Source organism: Sylvia atricapilla, chromosome 7 (assembly GCF_009819655.1).
Source record: "Sylvia atricapilla isolate bSylAtr1 chromosome 7, bSylAtr1.pri, whole genome shotgun sequence".
NCBI lineage: Eukaryota > Metazoa > Chordata > Aves > Passeriformes > Sylviidae > Sylvia > Sylvia atricapilla.
Genome location: NC_089146.1, coordinates 18,264,832 through 18,285,449, shown reverse-complemented (window position 1 = coordinate 18,285,449; position 20,618 = coordinate 18,264,832). Strand labels below are relative to the sequence as shown.

The 20,618-nt window shown below is 37.6% G+C and overlaps 1 protein-coding gene across 1 annotated transcript; it reads left to right on the top strand.

The window, feature by feature from the left end:
* The first annotated feature begins 657 nt into the window (after nucleotides 1-657).
* Nucleotides 658-18,919, top strand: HAT1 (histone acetyltransferase 1). Its single transcript, XM_066322822.1, has 11 exons — nucleotides 658-720; nucleotides 1,687-1,758; nucleotides 2,084-2,159; nucleotides 3,684-3,804; nucleotides 9,226-9,405; nucleotides 9,635-9,756; nucleotides 10,257-10,361; nucleotides 10,699-10,805; nucleotides 13,303-13,454; nucleotides 14,690-14,806; nucleotides 18,524-18,919. Exons 1-11 carry the CDS (start codon nucleotides 714-716, stop codon nucleotides 18,689-18,691), a joined length of 1,227 nt encoding a protein of 408 aa, XP_066178919.1. The 5' UTR covers nucleotides 658-713; the 3' UTR covers nucleotides 18,692-18,919.
* The last annotated feature ends 1,699 nt before the right edge of the window (nucleotides 18,920-20,618 follow it).

Genomic DNA, 20,618 nt, shown 5'->3' with positions numbered 1-20,618 from the left:
ACAAAACCATCTCTGTATTATCTGCCCTGTGTTTAGCACAAATCACAGAATAAGCTGAGTTGGAAGGGACCCTCAAAGATCGAACTCACCACCCTCACACAAGCCACTGTGAAAAGTAATTCTACCCCAACCCAAACCAGCACATAGAGTACCAACGTGCATCAAAAGCCAGGCCTTTGAAGGAAAATGGCAAAAATCCCCATGGTCCTTCCTGCAGTGGCTGCAGCAAGGGTTCAGCAATAGAGCGGTTTGGGTTTTTTACTAATGACAAAGCTGCGGTTGTTTGTTTGGCCAAAGCGTAACTGCAGCAATGAGAAACAAGGTCTGTGGGTGAAGAAGGTGCGGAGGCGGACGCGGCCCCTCGGGCGGTGGCGGCCGAACCAGGGGACCCGATCCGTCTGGACCCATCCCGCGCTCGGGGCGGAACAGCACCGGCGGCACCGGGGCCGCGACGCGAGCCCCGCACGTGAGGGCCGCGAGCCCCGCTGCGCACGCGCGCCACCCGGCCCGCGGGCTGCGAGGGCGAGGCGGGGCCGGCCACGAGAGCCAGCGCGAGGCCCTTGGCAGCGTTGGGCATGCGCACGGGCTGCGCGGCCCGCGCGGGGCAGCTCCCCGGCGGGTTTCGGCGGGCGGAAGCGGAAGCGCGTTTACGCGCGCCCTCATTTCCGCCGGGCGGGCGCGCGGGTTGATTCGCTGTGCGCGGGGACTCGGACATGGCGGGTGAGTCCCGGCCCGGCCGCTCGGGCAGCGGGCGCTGTCGGTGCCTCGCCTTGAGGGGACAGGGGGGCCCCAGGGGTAGCGCCGTAACAGGGCGCGGGAGCGTGAGATCGTGGCCAAACGGAGCGCGTACGGACGGGGAATGGTGTGTGAGAGAGGGGAGAGCGACTGCCTCTACCACCAGCTCCCATGGTCGTGCCCCTGCGTGTCTTCGGGCTTACTGCCGCCACGGTCTGGCAGTGTTAAACCTGAGTGTATCTCCGTGTCCGTGGCCGCGAGTTTGCTGGCGGTGGGCAGGGAATTAAAAACCCGAATATGTGTTTAAAGCTTAAAGCTTGCTGCTTGAAGTAAGATGTAGAACTTACGGTACTTCTGAAATGAAGGGGGGCTATGTTTGTAAAGCACTTGGAACATACCTGAAGTGAAACATGTCTTCTGTCCTGGATTAGGCTTTGGAAATCAGATTGAATGCAGTTTATTTGCATTTTTCTTCCACATCCGCTCTGGAAGAGCAGTGCTGACTAAATAATTGCTAGTGGTGTACTTGCGTCTGTAATTCATTAACAGCTGTTTATGAGAATGACTGAATGTAAACACTTATAGTGTCCTGACACATGTTACTTAAATAACGTGTTGTAGTGAATTCTTCTTTTCTTACTGATATTATTAAATATATATTTAATTATTAGTAACTTAAGATATTTAATATTTTTATAGTGACAACTTTAACTCTCAGAAACTTGAAAGAGATCCTTGTATATTTTGTAGTTTCAGAAAAGTATGTGAGATATATCTGTTTATCCTCTGTATTGAAGTGTTATGGTATTTTGTAGCTTTTTTAATCTTTCTTGTTTGGTGGTTTTGTGTTGTGTGTTAATTCTTGGTTTATGACTCTTTTTCTAATATTTTTTGCATAATAGTGACAGAGATTGGACATCTCTTAACTCTTAAAAAACCTTTTTCTTTCAGGACTTACTGCTATGGAGAAGAAGCTGGCTGAATACAAGTGTAATACAAATGAAGCAATTCAGCTGAAGCTAGGTAATAGCACTTTTAAAATATTGTACAAGTGATGCTGAAGTATTCTGGTACCTTCCTATGAAATACATACCTGTATACATCTGTGTCAGTTTCTCAGTTCTAGTCTGATTACTGATTTGGTAGTCTCAGATCAAATAATATGCATCTAACATGCAAGTAAAATGTATGTATAGGATGCCTTGATTTCATTTGTATGCCACCCTCACGTAGTTTCTTAACTAAAGTTATCTGGCTCTAGTGGAAACTTGCATGAACAGCTAGCAGGACATCTGGATGTACAAATGGAAGGTGGTGACTTGGTCATGCTCTATTCTTTTTTTCTCAGTTCGCTTTCCTGAGGATTTGGAGGATGAGAACACAACATTCAATCCAGAGTACAGCCATCAAGTGTTTGGAGATGAGTAAGTTAAAATTTCCAGATTCAAATTAACAGGCTCCAAAGGGCAAAGTTCCAAATCATTAAAAACCAAGAAATTTTGCTAATACTGAGTGCAGGGGAAGAAACACTGCCCTGATGGTACTGCTACATTTGCAGCTACAGGCCAGGAGGGCTCTGGCCTTCGTGGCCAGCTGGGCACACACTCACTCACTCGTGCAGTGAATTGTCAACCAGCACCCCCAGCTCCTTTTCCAGCTGTTCTTCCCCAGGTCTGTCACTTGTGACCCACATCCAGCAGATCAACACTCTCATCCAGCTTAGTGTTGACTGCAATCTGACTTAGGAAGCATTGAGATCACTGATAAAGAGATTAAATAGCACTGGGCCCAGGGGAACAGCTGTCTGGTGCATTTAACTCCATTCCCCACCACTCTTTGGGCATGGCCATCCAGACAATGAAGAGTACACCCATTCAGGTCGTGAGCTGCCAGTTTCTCCAGGAGAATGCTGGTATCCAAGTCTTTCCTGAAGTGTAGGTAAATAAGTATTGTTTCTTTTATTTTGAGTATGCTGAATTAACTAGTGCTGAAGTGTCATTTATTATTTTCAGTGGACTTCTTTAAGCACTTGTGTTTCTTAATTTCAATGTCCTTTTGGAAGCATTCTAAGTACTCCAATGAGGGTGAGCTACCTATATTAAATCTAGTAAATTAGTTATACTACTAGACATCTACTGCAGCTATCATTGACAATAATTAAAATTTTAGTAGTCAGAGAAATCTCCAGTCTGTTAGTTTAGCTAACAAGCAAATTCTTCTTCTCCCACTTACATTTCAAATTTTGAATTATGTATGTACTACCATCAAAGAAAAATCCAGTAAAAAAAGTTTTAGCTATGCTTTAAGAAAAAATTTGGCCTGTTTCTTGGCGAAGATTACTATTTTCTGCACTTTTTTTTCAGAAAAGAAGTTCTCTGTTCTTCATAAGAGTATAGAGTTTGTATTCAGGCAACTTGTATTTTTGAAGTGTAAAAAAGGCTTTTGTATTCTAAACTTCTTTTACCTGTACTAATTTCTGGTTAGATTGGATAACTAAATAGGAATTCCACAAATTGCTACACCTGGTTATCTGTGCTTTGTTCTCTATAGATTGAAGTAGTTTATTCCAAAATATTGTACTGCACTACAAAGTAATTTTTAATAAATGTTTGCAATCAATTAATGTAAATAACTGTTAATGAGTTAAAGCTGTTGAAAAAGCATAAGCACAGTATTAGCTGTTGCAGGTATTCTCTCCTGACCTGTCACAGTAAGAACACAGGCACTGCCTTACTGAGTTCAGAATATTTCCATAGGAGGTAGTAATAGAAGCAGTGTAAGGCATTATCTCCGTCTAGCCAGTGCACATCCAATTTGATTCCCTTTTCCTGTTAGGAAGCTTACTTTACCTTACTGGGAAAGATGATATGAATGTCACAGGAAATGAAACCACTTGTGAATGTTTTGTTATGTATCGAGTTCCTGGTTGTTATTTCCTCCTTTCTCAGTGAAGTTGCTTTTGGCTACAAGGGGCTCAAGATCCTCTTGTATTACATTGCTGGGAACCTGTCCACGCTCTTCCGCATCGAGTACGCATCAAAAGTAAATGAGAAGTTTGACTGTGTGGAGGTAAGTGCAGCTCTGCTTCTGCCTTTGACATAACATTGAGGTTTATTTTGGTATGGACAGGAGTTCTAGGTTTAGTAATTGCCCCCCTAAGCATGGTTTAAATTAAATAGGAATAAACAAAGCTTTTGCTAAGCCAGTAAAAAGCTTTGAACTTCATGTGTAGATTTCCCATTCCCTGATGACAGTACAATCAAATCAAAATTGTGTCAAACAGAACAGTCAGATGTGAGGTGCTGATGCCAAAGCCAGTTTCACAAAATAAACCTCAACTTAGCAAGTCAGTATTTTCATAGTAAGTGTGGCCAGCAGGAGAACTAGCATTGGTAGGGTTTATGATGGAGAAGATCAGTGAGAAGGAAAAGGTGGTTTCTGTAAGAACTTCATGAGATGGTACACTTGACTGTGTCTCTTTAAAACTTGGGGAACAAGTAAGGCAGAAAAAAAGATTATAAACGGGCTGGGTATCATGTATGCTTTACATCTTTTATAAAGGAATGTGATAAAGGATCTACAAAAACCTACAGGGTTTTTGTTTGGTTGTTTCTTTTTTCCTGCAGGTATTCTGGGCTTAGAGAGCACTTACAGAATATCTTTTTCTTTTTTTCTTTTTTTTCTCCTACTGTCTATACGTTCTCCATATGTGACTTCAGACTGTGTTTAAGTTACTACTTTGAAATTCCTTGGAGTTTATTTAAATAATTTCAAGGAAAGGCCTTATTGTAAAAGGAGAAATACATTGGAATGATTTTAAAGATTTGTCCTTCCTAGTTTTGAAGGTGTATTAGAATACATTCAGTTCAACAGTTAAGTTCCTGGACATGTCTGAAATACTTTGGAGGCTAGAGCAGCATGTCTTAGGAGTGAAAAGTCATGCTCGTCAATCTAATGAAGGATTTTTTGGAAAAAAAGGAAAGGCTGTTGGCTATATACTAACACGTTAAAATCAAATTGTCCAACCTTTCACTGCTATAATCTCAAAATAGTACAGGAATCTGCACCATAGCACTTTTTTGCTTCATCTATTTTCTGTACAAATGGAAAACCCAATTTACTTCTCTGAAGGTCTAAACATGGTCTATCTTGTGCTATGCACACTGCAACTTTTTTGATTGCTCAGGATGGTTACTTTTTTCAAGCCCTGTTTCCTATAGTGAATTATTCTTCCAATTTCTTTAGGGACTGAGATGGGGGCAAAAAAGATCTTTTTGAGCAGCACTTTTTGCATGCTTTCCAGAGCATTTACATGCCTTGACTGGAGGGGAAGAATGTGGTTGCTTACCCTGTGCTTCCCTTAGTGTTACTAGCACTGTAAATTCACATAAGCTGCTTATATTGCTGTATCTAAAAATATGTAGAAAAAAGATGCGACTGCAGTCAATCTCTTTCTGCATTTGTATTTGCCATCAGTTTAACCACCCTAAGAGAACACGTTTGCAGAGGTTAGAACATCAGCTGTCATTACATTACCGCAGGATGTCGATTTCAATGCATATTAACATTTATTTTTCTAAGTTAACTATTTGCTGATCTCTCCTCCTTGATGATAATTATACTGAGATACAGACTCTCCACCACACGTGACAGATAATCATGTGCTTTCCATTCAGGAAAGGACAACAGTTTCTGCCTTTACCATAACTGGTTACAAGCAAGTTGGTATTAGTGCTCCACGAAGTTATTCACAGCTGAGGATTTTGTATCCAAATACCCATACAAGCTCATTCAACAGCAGGTGGTTTTATTTTGTAGTACTAAGTTTGGGTTCATTATTGCTAAAGCAGCTGCTACTATCCCTTCTAGGGACTGACAGAAATATTCATCCTAATACCACTATATTTTTTCTGTCCAAGATCTTTTCTAAACACGAGGAAGAGATACAACCCTGAAATGTCAAAAGGCAGAACTCCAGTCATACTTATGCATTGTAACATGGTTTAGGTCCATCTTTAAGGAAATTATATCTTTGGGAAAGCCTCAGCAAAGGATGATCATGTTTTGAACAGAAGCTGGCACTTCATTTAGTGAAAGGGGACAGAATTTATCCCTTGAATGGAGTTAATTCTTTCAAATAACTGAAGAGAAGCTGCTTTCTTCTAGTGTAAATATTAATAGCAATGACCTCTGAATTGCTTGCTGCTTTGAGATTTGCAGCTGTTCCAGTGTCTTCCTTTTCATCTGCATTTTATGATGGGATAGGGGTAAAGTATTTCACTAAACTCTATATCTTGCTTTGCATCTAGTGTATACATTTGCATAATACAAAAGTTAATTAAAAAGTATTGTTTCAATGTTTGTCACTTCTGTAATGTAATACTGCTGATCACTCCATTGCTCTCCTGAAATACATGCATAGAATTTTTAGAGAAATTCAACTCTCAAATATGCTTCTCTAGTTATTTTAAATTAAGTCACTTTGAAACAGCAACTACATGGTATGAAAATGTCATAGCTGCCTATTAGTACAATAATAATTTCTAAATCAAAATTATCCAGAGTCAAATGTGCTGTACAAAGAGACATTACCCACTTAAGCAGTCCTACTACAAATCAAGTGTAGTTACAAGCCTATACCAAATTCCCTGTGATCACCTCACATGATTCTGATTGTGAAGGTAATACATTACAGGCAGCATTTCCATGAACCATAAGTTTAACAACTCTTGGCTGGCTTAATTTAGGTTTTTGCATGCTTCATTGTAAGTGGCCTTGCCTATGTTAAACATTGCTGTAGTAGCCAACAGGATTGTTTTTCTGAAGGGAAGCTTGTGTGCATCCATTCCGGTTGGTAAGATATGAGTGTCTTGCTCTGATTAAAAAAAGCAGCCTCTCACCAATGTCAAAGAAATGCACAAGGGAAAGCAGTAAACACATTTTGGTACCTCCTTGGATTATGGGCACCTCAAAGAGAAGCATTTGAAAAGGATCTACTAAGTAATGAATGTTTCCATTAAAAAGTACAAGTTTTAATGAAATAAATTCCTTTTTATCTGATTGATATACTGAGATTCTAGAGATATACTAGCATTTCAGGTCTTATTAACTGAAAATTGTGTGGCTTAAACTTCTGCCGCTGCTCAAACTGAGGATTCTGGGATTTGCTCTGTAAGGAGAGATCTTGTTAACCCTGAATGTAATTGAAGACTATTTTCTTGTGTCAGACCCCGTTCCAAGGGGAGAGACTGTTTAGGAGGCAATAGGTGAAAATATGCTGTAGTTCTATAGAATGAAGAAGTATTATCTAGTGCTTTATTTGCTAAGCCTCTGCTATATTTTAATTCTTTCTGCTGTATTGAAAACAAGACTTTTCTCTGGTGGCAGCCAGTGATGGGTGTGCTACCTTACAGGCTTTGAGCAGGTCACAGTTTGGCATCCTTCTCACCACTAATGAAGAAACTTAGAAATATGAGGGGAAGCAAAATTTCTTAAACATGTACATAGTACTTCCTACTGTATATCCACCCTTTTTAGGTGTTGTCCCCATAGTCTGAGTTATAATACTGTTGCTTGGAAATACTGTTTTAATTCTAGATTATTTTTGCCTGCTAATTCAGCTATGTAAAATGCAAATTGCAACAGATTCTTAGCTGTGGTTTCTTACAGCTCTGTCAGTAGTGCAGACATAAGATCTGTCTAAACAATGCATTTACACCATTTTTTAAAAAGGCATTTTTTAATTGTGTTCCATATGAATACATTTTTAATGTAATTCATTGATTCTGAAGAAGTGGCTGGTTTTGTGTAATGCCCTTAAATCAGTAAGTGTAAGGAAAATATATTTTAGCTAATACTGGTTTATGATGAATACTGAAGGCGCCAACAAATTATCTTTGTTTTGAAAATGAAATGAGTGTAAAGATTGTACACGTTTTTACTGAGGTCTTACACCAGGTATTGTAGAGCTGTATTTTAACTGCTTAATAGCTCTCTCTCCAAATATAAATATAAATGTTGGTAGTACCACACCATTAAGAATAAAACTTGTTTGTGCTGAACTAAGTCTGTCTTTCTCTACACTAAAAATGTAACTGAATGATAAAGTGCTATTCATTTGCAGGTGCATTGCTTCTGCTTAAGGGCCCATGGTTGAAAGGACAGGAATTAGTAGCATGTTGTATTAGCCTTTTGTAGTGTATTTTGTTCTAAGCATCTTAATTTCCCTGTTTTGAATGCTAAGTAGCAAGGGTCTTGGTTTTGAACTAATACCCATCATGCATGTAAACGGTGTGAAAGAGCTGCTTAGTAAGTTAACACAAAGTGTTCTTGTGTCCGCCCTTGTGGAAATAGATACAATACAAACATTACAGCTGAACTCACGGCAAACTCCATTAAGTAAAAACCTGGATTCATTGTCCAGAAGAAAGTTTGAATTGAATGTAAGCTCATTTTGTTGAATGTAATGTCAGGCTTTTAGGAGTTGTATTGAGGAGTATGGTTTTGTTAAGTTGAGACCAATTCATTAAGTTTTATTGCCTGGTGAGAAGCAGTAATACGTTATTGTGAAGCTTCATCAAATATTCATGGTTAAAAAGAAGTAGTAAATGTATTCAATCAAGTGGTCTTTTGGGGGTCTGAAAAGGATTATGAAGTCTGCTCAGCTGATAGTCTCTAACTTTGGCTATCTGAAAAGAATAATCTCTGAATTAAATTTTGGTGTCAGAATATTTTGTCTTCTACAGTATGTTAGACTACAGGTCAGATTTGCTGACAGTATTCATAAGTTGTACTATTTTATGTCAAACTTTGTTTTCAAAACTTTCTTTTATTAGAATGCAGGATGTGGTTGTCTGAGTTTGTACTGTGTTTTGCAGCTGATTCTATAGACAGGCATTTCAAGCAGGGGGCCATAAGAATGCCAGAGTGTGCTAGCTGTCACTTTCCTATTTGGGAGCTACCGTTTTTGATCTTTGTCCCTTTTTCTCCACTTAGTTCTGCATCACCTCTTGTAAGCTGCTTGTTTGGGAACCTGAGTTCTACAAGGCTGTGTAGCATAGCATAGTCTTGGTGAATTGCTGTCTGGAAAGTCTTGGCTTCTGAACATGCTGTGCTTACAGAATAGCTACCAACGCTCTTAGTCAAGCTTGAACAAATATAACAATATCTAAACATAAAAATGTTAGTGAACTTAGGCTGTAACCAAGAGATTTTTGATGCTTACAAAGGCTGGATTGTGACATTTCTCATTTCATGAGCTCCTTTACTTGCTGGAAGATCACTAATCACTAAGAACAACAAGAATACTTGTGTTTTCTTTTTTCTTTTTCTTTCCTCTTTGTTTTCTAAATTACTGGTAGATACAGTGATGATACTGGTAGATATAGAAATTAATATATCTCGTATATTAATTTCTTGAACACAACAGTGACATCAGTGCTGTCTTTTTTTTAATCTTCCACCAATCCTTCCCCTTTTTGTAATCTTCAGGCAGATGATGTCGAAAGTAAAATTAGAGAAATCATTCCACCTGGTTTTTGCACAAATACAGATGACTTTGTGTCTCTACTGGAGAAGGAGGTCAACTTCAAGCCCTTTGGAATGCTGCTACACACATATTCTATCCATAATGAGGAAGCTGGTGAAGATATAACATATCAGATATACAAGGTATGAAAAATTAAGTTGAACATCTGCTTTTGAGCAACCAAACTCAATTTTATTTTGCAGAGATGCACCTTCTGTAGTGATTCAACTGTAATGTATAAATACTATAATTTTACCCATTTATTAATCATTAACATGCTTTTTTATATCAGAGAATTTAATTAGGTTTTGCTAGGTTTTCCTCTTGCATCTGTGATAGGTTTCACCTGACTTCTCCTGGCTTTTTCCCTAGGCTGACATGACATGTCCAGGCTTTCGAGACTATCATGAAAGGCTTCAGACGTTCTTGATGTGGTTTATTGAAACTGCTAGCTTTATTGATGTAGATGATGAAAGATGGAACTACTTTCTAGTGTAAGTACAGTTCTAAAGCAACAGTGGACCTTATTACCTCCACAAAGCCTGCATTTTAATTGTGGCTGGCCAATTATTGGAGCAGTATAATGATATTTTTCCCAGGAAAGAAAAAACATTGTTTATGAGGCTTGAGTTTTCCTCCATTATGCTTCGGGAAAGCTTGAGAATAGAGCTGAATTAAATGCTGTTGTCCGTTAGAGCCCTGAATGTAGGCTTAAACAGTAAAATGAGCTTTGCCTGTGTTTTCTTTTACTTGCCACCTATTCATCTTTATAATAGGCAAGTGCACTGAAGTGCTGTAAAGAGGTCTGATTTATCCAAGTTGCTGCACACCAATTAAGTGAATTGTACATTCAGAACATAGCAGGTGTACCCATTGGGCCCTCACGGAGTAGCTTGCTGACACTGAAAATTCAGTTGGAGAATGGAAAAGAAAATGGACACTGCATGGGAGCGCAACTGTAATTGACCTGCTTGGCTTTCTGTTTTATCTGCAGATTTGAGAAGTATAATAAGGATGGAGCTACGCTCTTTGCGACCGTAGGCTACATGACAGTCTATAATTACTATGTGTACCCAGACAAAACCCGGCCACGTGTAAGGTAATTGGCGGTGTAACTCGTGCCTTGCCTTTTATTTCAGAAGAGGGAACTGCTGAAGTTCCCAATACTTGTTTATAATAGTGTTGATTTGTTTAAAAAAATCCCCATTATTAGCTGTCTATGCACTGATTTATTTCATTGTTTCCTTCTTGAAGCGGAGGGAATCTCAAACAAGTTTTGAATATTTAACAATTTAAAGATTCTGTTAAAAATTACATTTTGACCTAAAGATTTCACATACCTTAATCTAAAATGAAATACCATTTTGTTTTTAAGACTTCACATTATGTTTCCAAATGCTTTTATTTGAACTGAAAATGCATTCCTTTGTCTGTAGCCAGATGCTGATCTTGCCACCATTCCAAGGAGAAGGCCATGGTGCTCAGCTGCTTGAAACAGTTCACAGATACTATATGTCTTCTCCTACAGTACTTGATATAACAGGTTTGTGTTAAATTTTTAATATGGAACTTTCACAGGTTGTTAGCCCATAGGCTAACTTTTATGTTCATCTGTCTGAATTTAAAGCCTTTTGAAGATTTAGCTTCTGCTCAGTTCAGAATTAATAGTTCCCTGTTTTACAAAAGTGTATGTAGTATAGCTTCTTAAATACTTAACTCAGAGAACAGCACACCAGGAAAATTCAATCCCTACCATGAACGGATTACCAGCTGATTAACTATTTTATTGTGAGAGACACAGCTGAGTTTGCCAAGAGATCAAGCTTTGTCAAATTCCTTGTTCAACTTACTCCTATTAGCCAAAACTCAAACTTGAGGGTGACACTAAAATAGCATATTAATATTAGTGTGCAAGCTGAAATTTTACAGACAGTAAGAGTTTGTAGAGGACTTGTGCTGTAGGAGCACATGCCGCTGGCCGAAGGTATCCATGATAATAGATGTGTGTGCACAAATACCTAAAACCAAAAGACTGTGGAAATGGCAGATAAAGGATCCATATGCATAGCAAAACTAACATTAAAAATTGCCACAGGCATGACATCAGTCCTGTGGTTACAAGAAATGCATTTCAAACCGTTGATCATTCAATTCTATGTGTAGTCCCATCTTGGTTATAAATAACTCTCCATTCTAATTAAAACCCAGTAGACCACTTGCTTTCATAATGCATTTGTTGCTGGATCATCATGACAAAATAACCCACAAAATAACTCATAATTTCAATACAGTTTGTGGGAACCTAAGAAATATAACTTACTTTAGGCCACAGGAACTCATGTGCATCATGCATTTACTTTTTCCTTTTCATAGTGCAAACCATACTTTTATAATTGAGGATGAACAAAGTCTTGACATGCATAAATCCTATGACATGTTCATGGTTCAGTGCCTTAAGTGCAGGGTTGTAGCAAACGGTAAATATGCACTAAAACAGGGTTCCATATTTTTGTGGAATGAAGCAGAAGAAAGCTTGCAGTATTCTACATGGCATTCATGTTTGAAAGTTCCAACTCTTAGAGAAGTATTTATTGTCCTTTTTGAGGGGGACATTGGGCTTGGACAGACTTAATATGGCAGGATATTTAGTTAATATCGTCTAAAATTGTGAAATAAAGCCTTTAACCTTTCTGTAAAGAGGAAATGAAGATCTAATTAATTTCTTTGAAAAAGCTAATGATTTACTAATTAAAATTACTTCTGAGTTTCACGTGTGCAGCAAATATTTTGTTCTGCTTATACCTGGTCATCTTGACACAAGCAAAATGTATGCTGATAGTGCTTACTGAACAGAAACTGCCTCATTCTTCTTTTAACTAATCTGAGTGCATAAGAATGGATCAATTTACTTTAGTGCACTCCTCCAATCTCTTTTGCAGAGTAAGTGCTGTAAGGCTTGCCCTACAAGATTACGCCACTCGTGCACAATACATTTTAACCTAACCCAGAAAAATAAATTGTTAGTTGTGTGGTGCCACATACACTGCATAGGAAAAGCTTCTATCCCAATTCTTCTTGGTAGCTTTGTTTTGCTTTTGATCATCCTAAAACTGCACATTTTAACTACTTACAGTGTACCTGTAAACTAAAGGAAAACACAGCTGGGATGTAAGCTAGTTAGCAATAAACTCCACAGTGCAAGCTCCCAGAAAAATGGGTGTTGAAGGGGAAGCATGGCCCTGCTACTTGTTTGTAGTGAGCTTGTCTAAAGCAAGGAGAAAAGAAATATATTCACAATGTTGTAAATATTTCCCTTCTGCATTGAATTATTGCATATGGGCTTGTATTGATCTTAACTGAGGCTAGTTCTCAATTTCAGTGTTTTTTCTAATGCAACAGTTTTGATAGTGATGCATCAATAGCTGTCTTTTTGACTAAAATGGAAGTAACTTGAAATTGTAATCAGCTTTTGTTTAGGTCCTTTCAGCCTTTTAAGTTTGCATAATCTTGTCCTTTGGGTTCTTGTGCCATTTCCTGCCTTCCCTGCTAACAAAGACTAACTCCTGCTCAATACATGTCTTCAGCTAGTTTACTTGTATACAACAGCATATTTTCACCAATCTTTTCCTACATTTTCCTGTTTGTTTGTGTTTTAGTAGTTTTACCACTGTCAAATATAGAATAGATGAAAAATACAAGAAAAAATGTTCTTAGGCTAGACTTTTTTCCAAGGAGTTAAATGGGTTTAAACAAGTCAGTTTCATAATACATAGGTAGAATATGTCCAGTTTCATAATACATAGGTAGAATATGTCCAGTTTCTTAATACATATGTAGACTATTAAAAGTTTCTCTTTCTGTGACCTGTTTGATGTCTACTGTCAAACATCAAAACCTTTGATAACAGTGCTAACAATTAAGCACAGTTGTTTGTATACTGATGAATACTGCATGTGCTTTTGTTTTCCACAGTTCTTTGTAATTGCATACCAGAGATGAGAAAACAAATAATGCTGATAAGCTTTTTTTGTTCTTTCTAGCTGAAGATCCATCTGAGAACTATGTGAAGCTTAGAGACTTTGTTCTTGTCAAGCTCTGTCAAGATTTACTTTGCTTTTCCCCAGTAAAGTTAATGCAAGGTTTCAGTCAAGAAATGGTGACGGAAGCTCAACAAAAACTGAAAATAAATAAGGTATTAAATCAGTACAGTTGTAGTTGGACATACTCTTATCAAATGAGTACAATACAATTTAAACTTAGAGACATGGAATTTACACACTGGCGAATTTTGACAGTTGTTAAGGTGTGTATACATGGCTCATGGTTTTAGATAAATGCCATTTTAACTTACAAATTCGATTGTAATAGAATTCGACATGGTTTTGATTTCTTCCAAGGGTATTTGTGCAAATAAGGGTTGCTTTGGGAATGAAGAATGCTAAAGTGGCAAACAACTTACTAATGCAACTCTAAACACTTGGAGAACTAAAGAGTTAAACTGAACAATTAAATTTGCTGGTAATCTTAAGTTATTAAACTCATTTTTGAGTATGGTAGTGAAATAATAGAGTTGCTTAATTAAAAATGTATTTGAATGTGCTGTACTGAAGACTTTAAACCTGGAGGGATGGGCAGTGTGAAGCCATATTTAGATGTGTTCATGAAAATGGTATAGCTTATATAAGGAAACTACATCTGCAGCCTTCTATATTTTAATTCTGAAAGGGTAAATAAGTTTCACTTGGTTTTTTTAACAGTATAAAGTGTGGTAGTTCAGCAAACAAGCAACTTTATTTTTATTCTGTTGTTCAGAAAAAAAAAACCTTGGTCTTAAATTCTGTTTTCATACAGATGCAAATTAATACTAATATTGTAGCAATATAATTTTCTCCCCAGATGTTGTATTTTCTGATCCTGATAGCAAAAGTGCTTCAGTTTTTCCATTTGCTGATCAATATTCTTCCCTAGTAAATAGGAAACTTTAAATATTGTTGCTTTCATGTTCATATTTAGAACTTTCAGGGGGCCTTGTGGAAGGTAGTAGGTGTATGTGGATTGTTAAAATTAGTGAAGTGACTACTTGGTATTGGTTAATGTCACTCTAGTTCTAGTACTTGTTCTTAGAAGTGTTTTTGGACTCTGGCTTCTGGGCTTTCTGCTGTTCACTTAGAGCAAGTCCTTGAAGCATCTCTACAGCTGGTGCAACACTTACTAGATGAGACACTGGGTGCATGGAAGAAAATTATTTTGAAGTAAAAAAAGAAGTTTATTCATTGAACCCACCAGATGGGAGGACAGGTTTATCCATGTCCCTGTCTTCTGATAAGATGAAGAATTACTCTAATATTTCAGTATTTCTCCACGTGGTGTTCTGTTGAGTGACCTCTTTATTTAGATGTGGTTTTTATTCTCCTTTCTGTTCATTAGCAACACACAAGACGAGTTTATGAAATTCTCCGATTGCGTGCAACAAACATGGGTGATGCAGAACAGTCCAGAAGCTATCGGTTGGATGTTAAAAGAAGACTGATTGGGCCCTATAAGGTGTATATGACTTAAGTATCATTTAATATTTATTTCAAGGCTAATTACACTTGATTTTACTTTAATTTCCATAAATGTAGTTGATGCCAATTATGTTGCCAATCAACTACTATTAGTTATGCAGTGTTCAGCTGACATAGATACAGATGCGGAGGACATTCATACATAGCAGCACTGAAGATCCTGTGCTTGGCTCCTGACGCTTTCCTGTCCAGTTCCAGCAGGAGGTTACTATTAAGCTTGTGCTATCTGGCTACAAGGGGCATTATGCCCAGGTAGGTTTAAGAGGGAGAAATGGTCAATTTCTTGGAAGAGGTTAAAAACATACCTTAAATAGACCAGCCAGAAATTTGACAACAGGTAAGGTTTACACTGCAGACTACTTACAGTTTAGATTCCTGTTCTAATTGTTTGCTAGGTCTTAAGAAAACAACCTGCTAGAAGTAATCAAATCACATCAATATAGTACAACTCCATGCAGATGGAATGTAAAATAATACCAGCAGTAAAATTCAAGCAAGTATTAAACATAGTACCAAGTAATTTTCTTAGTTCCTATTATTTATGTATCCTGGATTTTCAATGTGGTTGATCTGTGTTGCATAAACTGACCCTTAGAGATACGGTTTATAAAAGTTAAATTTTAGTTGCTAATGGCATCAGTCTTTGTATCAAGAGTCAAAAAGACTACAAATAAATCTAGGTTTATTGCTGTAACTAGCATGTTAGCTACTGTTGTCAATTAAGTACTTGCCTAGCAAACTGAAATCTTGCATATAAAGGTACACAGAGCACAAGGAGTACCTTGATCAGCTTGAAAACCTTCCTAAAGCAGCATTTACCCTGTTACACCAAAATAGCAAAACTTTGCTTGTAGTCATGTTTGGCTTACGGGGGCTGTTAGTAGAAATGAGAGGCCAGCATTGTATTAAATACCTGTCTGTTCTGGTGATAATTTCATGTCATGCTGAGTGCCAGGACCTTAATCAAAACATGCTCTCTTTCACAAGTGTCTTGTCTCATTTGCTAAATTTCACTCAATATCCACTATAAATAAGGTGATTTTCAGCAACTGTTTTTCATGACTGTTACATGGTTTCAATTCACTCACTCATTACTGAGGTCCTGTATGTGGAATCCAAAATTCATAAGCACCTTCAATTCTACTGCTTCTAGCAGGTGTTTCCACTTCAGTCTTTGCACACAATAAGTGCATGGATAATGAAATGGATTATGTATTGCTAAATATGCAATATTGCTACTTTAGAACATTGCATTTTTAGGTTTTTGTTATTTCAGTGGGGATTCCGAAGAATCCTTAAAGCAGCCAACAGCTTTTTTTCCATTATTTTAAATTTCATGTTCTGAAATAGTCATCTTGTTTATGGTAGTTCTACCTAGTAAATAGCTTACTAATTTTAAACAATTTCAAGTAAATTTTAGTCACAGTGCCATTTTCAAAAATGTAATTAACTAACTTTTAATATAGTGAGGGTAATTTTGGGGTTGGAGCAAACTTTATAAACATATAATCAAGGATATTACTGCATACTCTAATACTGGTGTAATTTTATTGCATAAACTGTTTGATAACTTCCTTTGAACAGTGCTGTACAAATTTAGAATAATTCTAAGTTGACACTACCTTAGTTTAATAAAAATGGTATTCCATCTTAGAATTATTTCCTGGCTAACAGTAGCAGTGAAAAAAAAAACTATATGCAGAAACATCAGGGATAAAACATGTCATAGATCTGTTCCCCCTGGAGTTGTAACATTAGCAAGGAGGTGGTTGCTGAAGATACTGAGACCTTTGTGCCTGTGGTGTCACTGGATTGGGATGACTGATGCAGCAGGATGTGTTGGTCTCTGGATAACTAGTGCTAATACAGGAAATAAAAGATTTGGTATAGTGGTTAACAGGGCATCACTCCAAGGTAGTTGAAGGGTGAGCAGCTTGTGAAATTTCAGTTTCACTGTGGTTTCTCCCTTTCTGACAAACTGCTTTTTATTAGTGGATTGTGCTGGTAGACTTATCTTCTCAATAATGTCTTTGTTCTTCATGTCATCCCTCTTGGAAGTAAATTCACTGCTGCACTGCTTTTCATAATTATAAAACTTTGTTTGCTGCTTGAACATACTTTTCTGCCCAGCCCAACAACTTGCTCCCAAAGAATCCTTTTGAAGCTGCCCAGGTAAAATATTACTGATGGCAGTTTTCAAGTCTTGTGTACCTGGATATACTTGTAGTATATTTGGGAGAGAAATGGATATTAAAACAGCTAATTATCTGAAACATGCAAAGAGTTTGCTTTTAGCAGCAATCTGGAATTTAAGATGCCTTAATGGTACAGGATCAGTTGTAGTGGGCATCTAACAGCTGGCACCCTTTTTTCAGAACTACTGTTTATGATCTAAACAGACACTCCTGTTAGGCAGACTTTGAATTGATTCTATAATAGAGTTTTAGTTGTTCTACTGACAGAAGCCTGGCCAGAAGGTACTCATCTCTATTTTTATTTGGGCAGCTCATCATATGTTTTGAGTATCTTACTCATTTTGACTGCATAGAGCTAATGTGAAGCTAAAATTTAAACATCCATGCTGCTTTTCACATCCTTTCAACAAGGAAAGGTTTCTTGATTATTGGCCAGAAATGTGCCTTTACACCTCATCAGGACTTAAGTACCTCCTTTTCTGAACTGAACTTTGCCTATCTGTGGAATCTGGGAGATCATAAAAAACATTCTGGTCTTACTCATTTGCAGTTTACTGTGGTCTCCACTCCTCCTTCCTGACTCTCAGCATCAGTCACAGAAAGAAAGCAAATATTCTTTTGCAAGATAAACATAAAATTAGAACACAAAAGGACTTTGATTTTGAGACTGTTAGAAACAGAATAATTTTATGAAATTTTGTTGGTTTAATACATTGATTCCATAGGTATTGCAAAGATTTATTGATAACATACCAGGCTTACATAGTACTTTTTTTAAAAATGAAGCATTGAATGGTATTCTGCTTTTACAAAGCTAGAGAACTGAAGAATGAAAAGTACCTGAAGAACTGACTAATTTAGAAATGGGTATCAGCTATATAAAAGTATATCTGGGTAAAGAAAATACAAAGGTATTTTGAGGTGTTTTTAAGAACCAGGTAAAAAATCTCATGTGACAGAGCAAGGACAACTCATCTTTCTGTACAAATATGTTTATGCTTACAAATAATTTTACTGTTTTTCAGTGCTGTTACTACTAGTCCCTGGTAACTTGAATAATTCCTAAGAGTTTCTGAAATTTTACTGTGGACTGAAGGCTTGAAATTAATTTCTGATAGTCACTTATAAGGAAATTTGTTGGCTAAACGGTGTAATTAATGGTAATGTAGGACTAAATACCCTGGTCAGATTTCTACAGTCAAGTTTTTCATGCCATATGTCTTCAGTAGTAGGTGTACTGTTAGACCTGATCTGTTTGGTTAAGAAACAAAATTTGAAACCATTCCTCCCTTCACTAGCTCATTGGCAACACAGATACTATGAACCTTTAACAGAACAAATGTATTAATCAAACACGGTTACTGCTTCTCTTGGGATTAGGGACATTTAAAGAACTAGATACTGAAATTGAATACATTTTAATGAAACACCATAATGAAAATACCATATTCTTGATAATTACTGGCTGTGTTCAAACTACTGTTTGTTTGATTGCTTAGAAAAAACAGAGAGAACTTGCCAAGATGAGAAGGTGTCTAAGACCAGAGGAGATGACTAATCAGTTGAACCAAATAGACCTAAACTTGCAACGTGAACAGTTAGAAGAGAGCTTCCAACAGCTTGTTTCAGATTACCGAAGAGTCCTAGAACGACTTGCACAAGCATGAGGATCCTACCTGTACAGGAAACTTGCAGATATCTATACAGTGTTGTAAAGCACATCCTTAATTGCCACTTAACTGCAGAAAATCTCATGTGACGTTTTAATCACATTAAAGGTGACTTGTGTTTCTGTGCATTTTGAATATTTTCTATTTTTGTGTTGTAGATTTAAAAATGTTGTACTTTAGGTTTGGGGGCACTTCTTGATGAAATAAACAATGTAGATTCTCAGATACAGTGTTCTTCAATTGTATGGATTTTCTTTTACCCTTTTTGTTTTCATCAAGACTTAATGGATACTTGAATAGCAAGTTAACATATAAATCTAAGCAATTTCAAATTTCTCCTAAGTTGCCTCTCCTTGGGCTCTTCTCCATAGATCCAGTTGTCTGGTGTAGGGCCTTAGCAGGTTTAATGTCATGAGCAGGGCACAAGATTGGTGCTGTGGTCTCTTGGGGGTTTCCCATGTGCAGGCTCTTTACCCTTTGCTAAAAGTGGATCCTGCTGCTGGAAGCAAACAGACCCATTCTGTTTTAAGTCTCTAAAGTGCCTCAAGCACATTCTTTTTCAAACCCACAAGTGTTCAGGTTCATGATTTTCAGGAAGATACCTCACAGCTGGGGAACCAGCCAAGACTTTGTGAAGACTGCAAAAGCACTTTTGAAAGGGAAAGAAACATGAATCTGTAGGAAGCAAGTGCCTTTATATAGTTCCTTGATTCTGTTCTGCTATCCATTACTTTCAGAGCTGAGGTTAGTTCTTAAATATCCTGTCTGTCCTCCCTCAAAGGAATAAATTATTATCTTTTCTGGTAGTTCAGAGGATTTAATCTGAATAAGGATCATTGAAATTTATTAACAATGTTTGATGGTTCTAATGGGATTTGGGTCCAGCTTTCAAAATTGGAGCCTGTAGGCTCCACTATCTCTCTCAGCTATCTGTTGTGATGTGGAAGAAGTGAAATAATTTTTAAATGTTTAGAACCTGTGGGGTTTTTTGTATTTTCTATTAAATTATTTTTAGAAATTTTAATTCTAGATTAGGATATCTTGGCTCTATGATACATCTTTCACCTACTGTAGTATACAAATCCATTAATCAATAGTAACAATTGTTAAAAGACCTTTCCTCATAGTAGTAGTGAGGCTGAGGTTAAGTTGGGGAACTTGGAGTTTGGGTTTTTTATTGATCTGAACATGTTCAGATCATGGTAATAAGTCACAAGTGGGAAAGCTGAACTGAAGAATTGTACTTAAATTTGGTTCCTGCATAGATGGCCGGAGTATTTCTGGTGCTTCTGGGGCAGCCTGCACTAACAGTCTCTGACCTTGAGCCGTTGAAGAAACTGTAGCACTGACAAGAAGAAACACTGCCTAATGGGCTGTTTGCCTACTTAGAAATTACTAAGCCAAAAAGCATGAAATTGCTTTCCTTATTCACAAATTCCTTTTGCTATTCACAAATAGTGAAACTTCTCTCACACAGTGATGAGGGCCAATTTTATTTTTTTTATAACAGATCAGATTTTTTTTTCCATTGACAGTTGAAAGAGTTTGAATTAGTGCTTCCAGTTCCTTTAGTGGTTTCTCATTCCCGTATGGTCATGGAAACATTGTAAGATGTTGGGCTGTGCCTGTAAACTGCAAAACGTCTTGACATGAAAAACAGGAATAAACAGCTTCCTAGAGGTCTAGAAACTTTGAATCCTTCCACCCTGCAGCAGATTACAGCTTCTGCAGCTCTGCTGCCAGGAGAGACCTTGTGAGTACAGCCTAATCCATTACAGTAAATTAGGCCAATTATCTGAAGCAATCTTCATCAGCAAATTAAACTAGCCCTGGTGACTTTGCCTGAACTGGTCTAAACTGTCTGGACTTGGCAAAAAGGAGGTGGCAATAATCTTGCTGGACAGCTGGAAAACTACAACAGCTC

Coding starts and splice junctions, on each gene's coding strand:
- HAT1 (XM_066322822.1), top strand. Junction 3,805..9,225: donor AGAAGTTTGACTGTGTGGAG/GTAAGTGCAGCT, acceptor TGTAATCTTCAG/GCAGATGATGTCGAAAGTAA. Junction 13,455..14,689: donor AAAAACTGAAAATAAATAAG/GTATTAAATCAG, acceptor TCTGTTCATTAG/CAACACACAAGACGAGTTTA.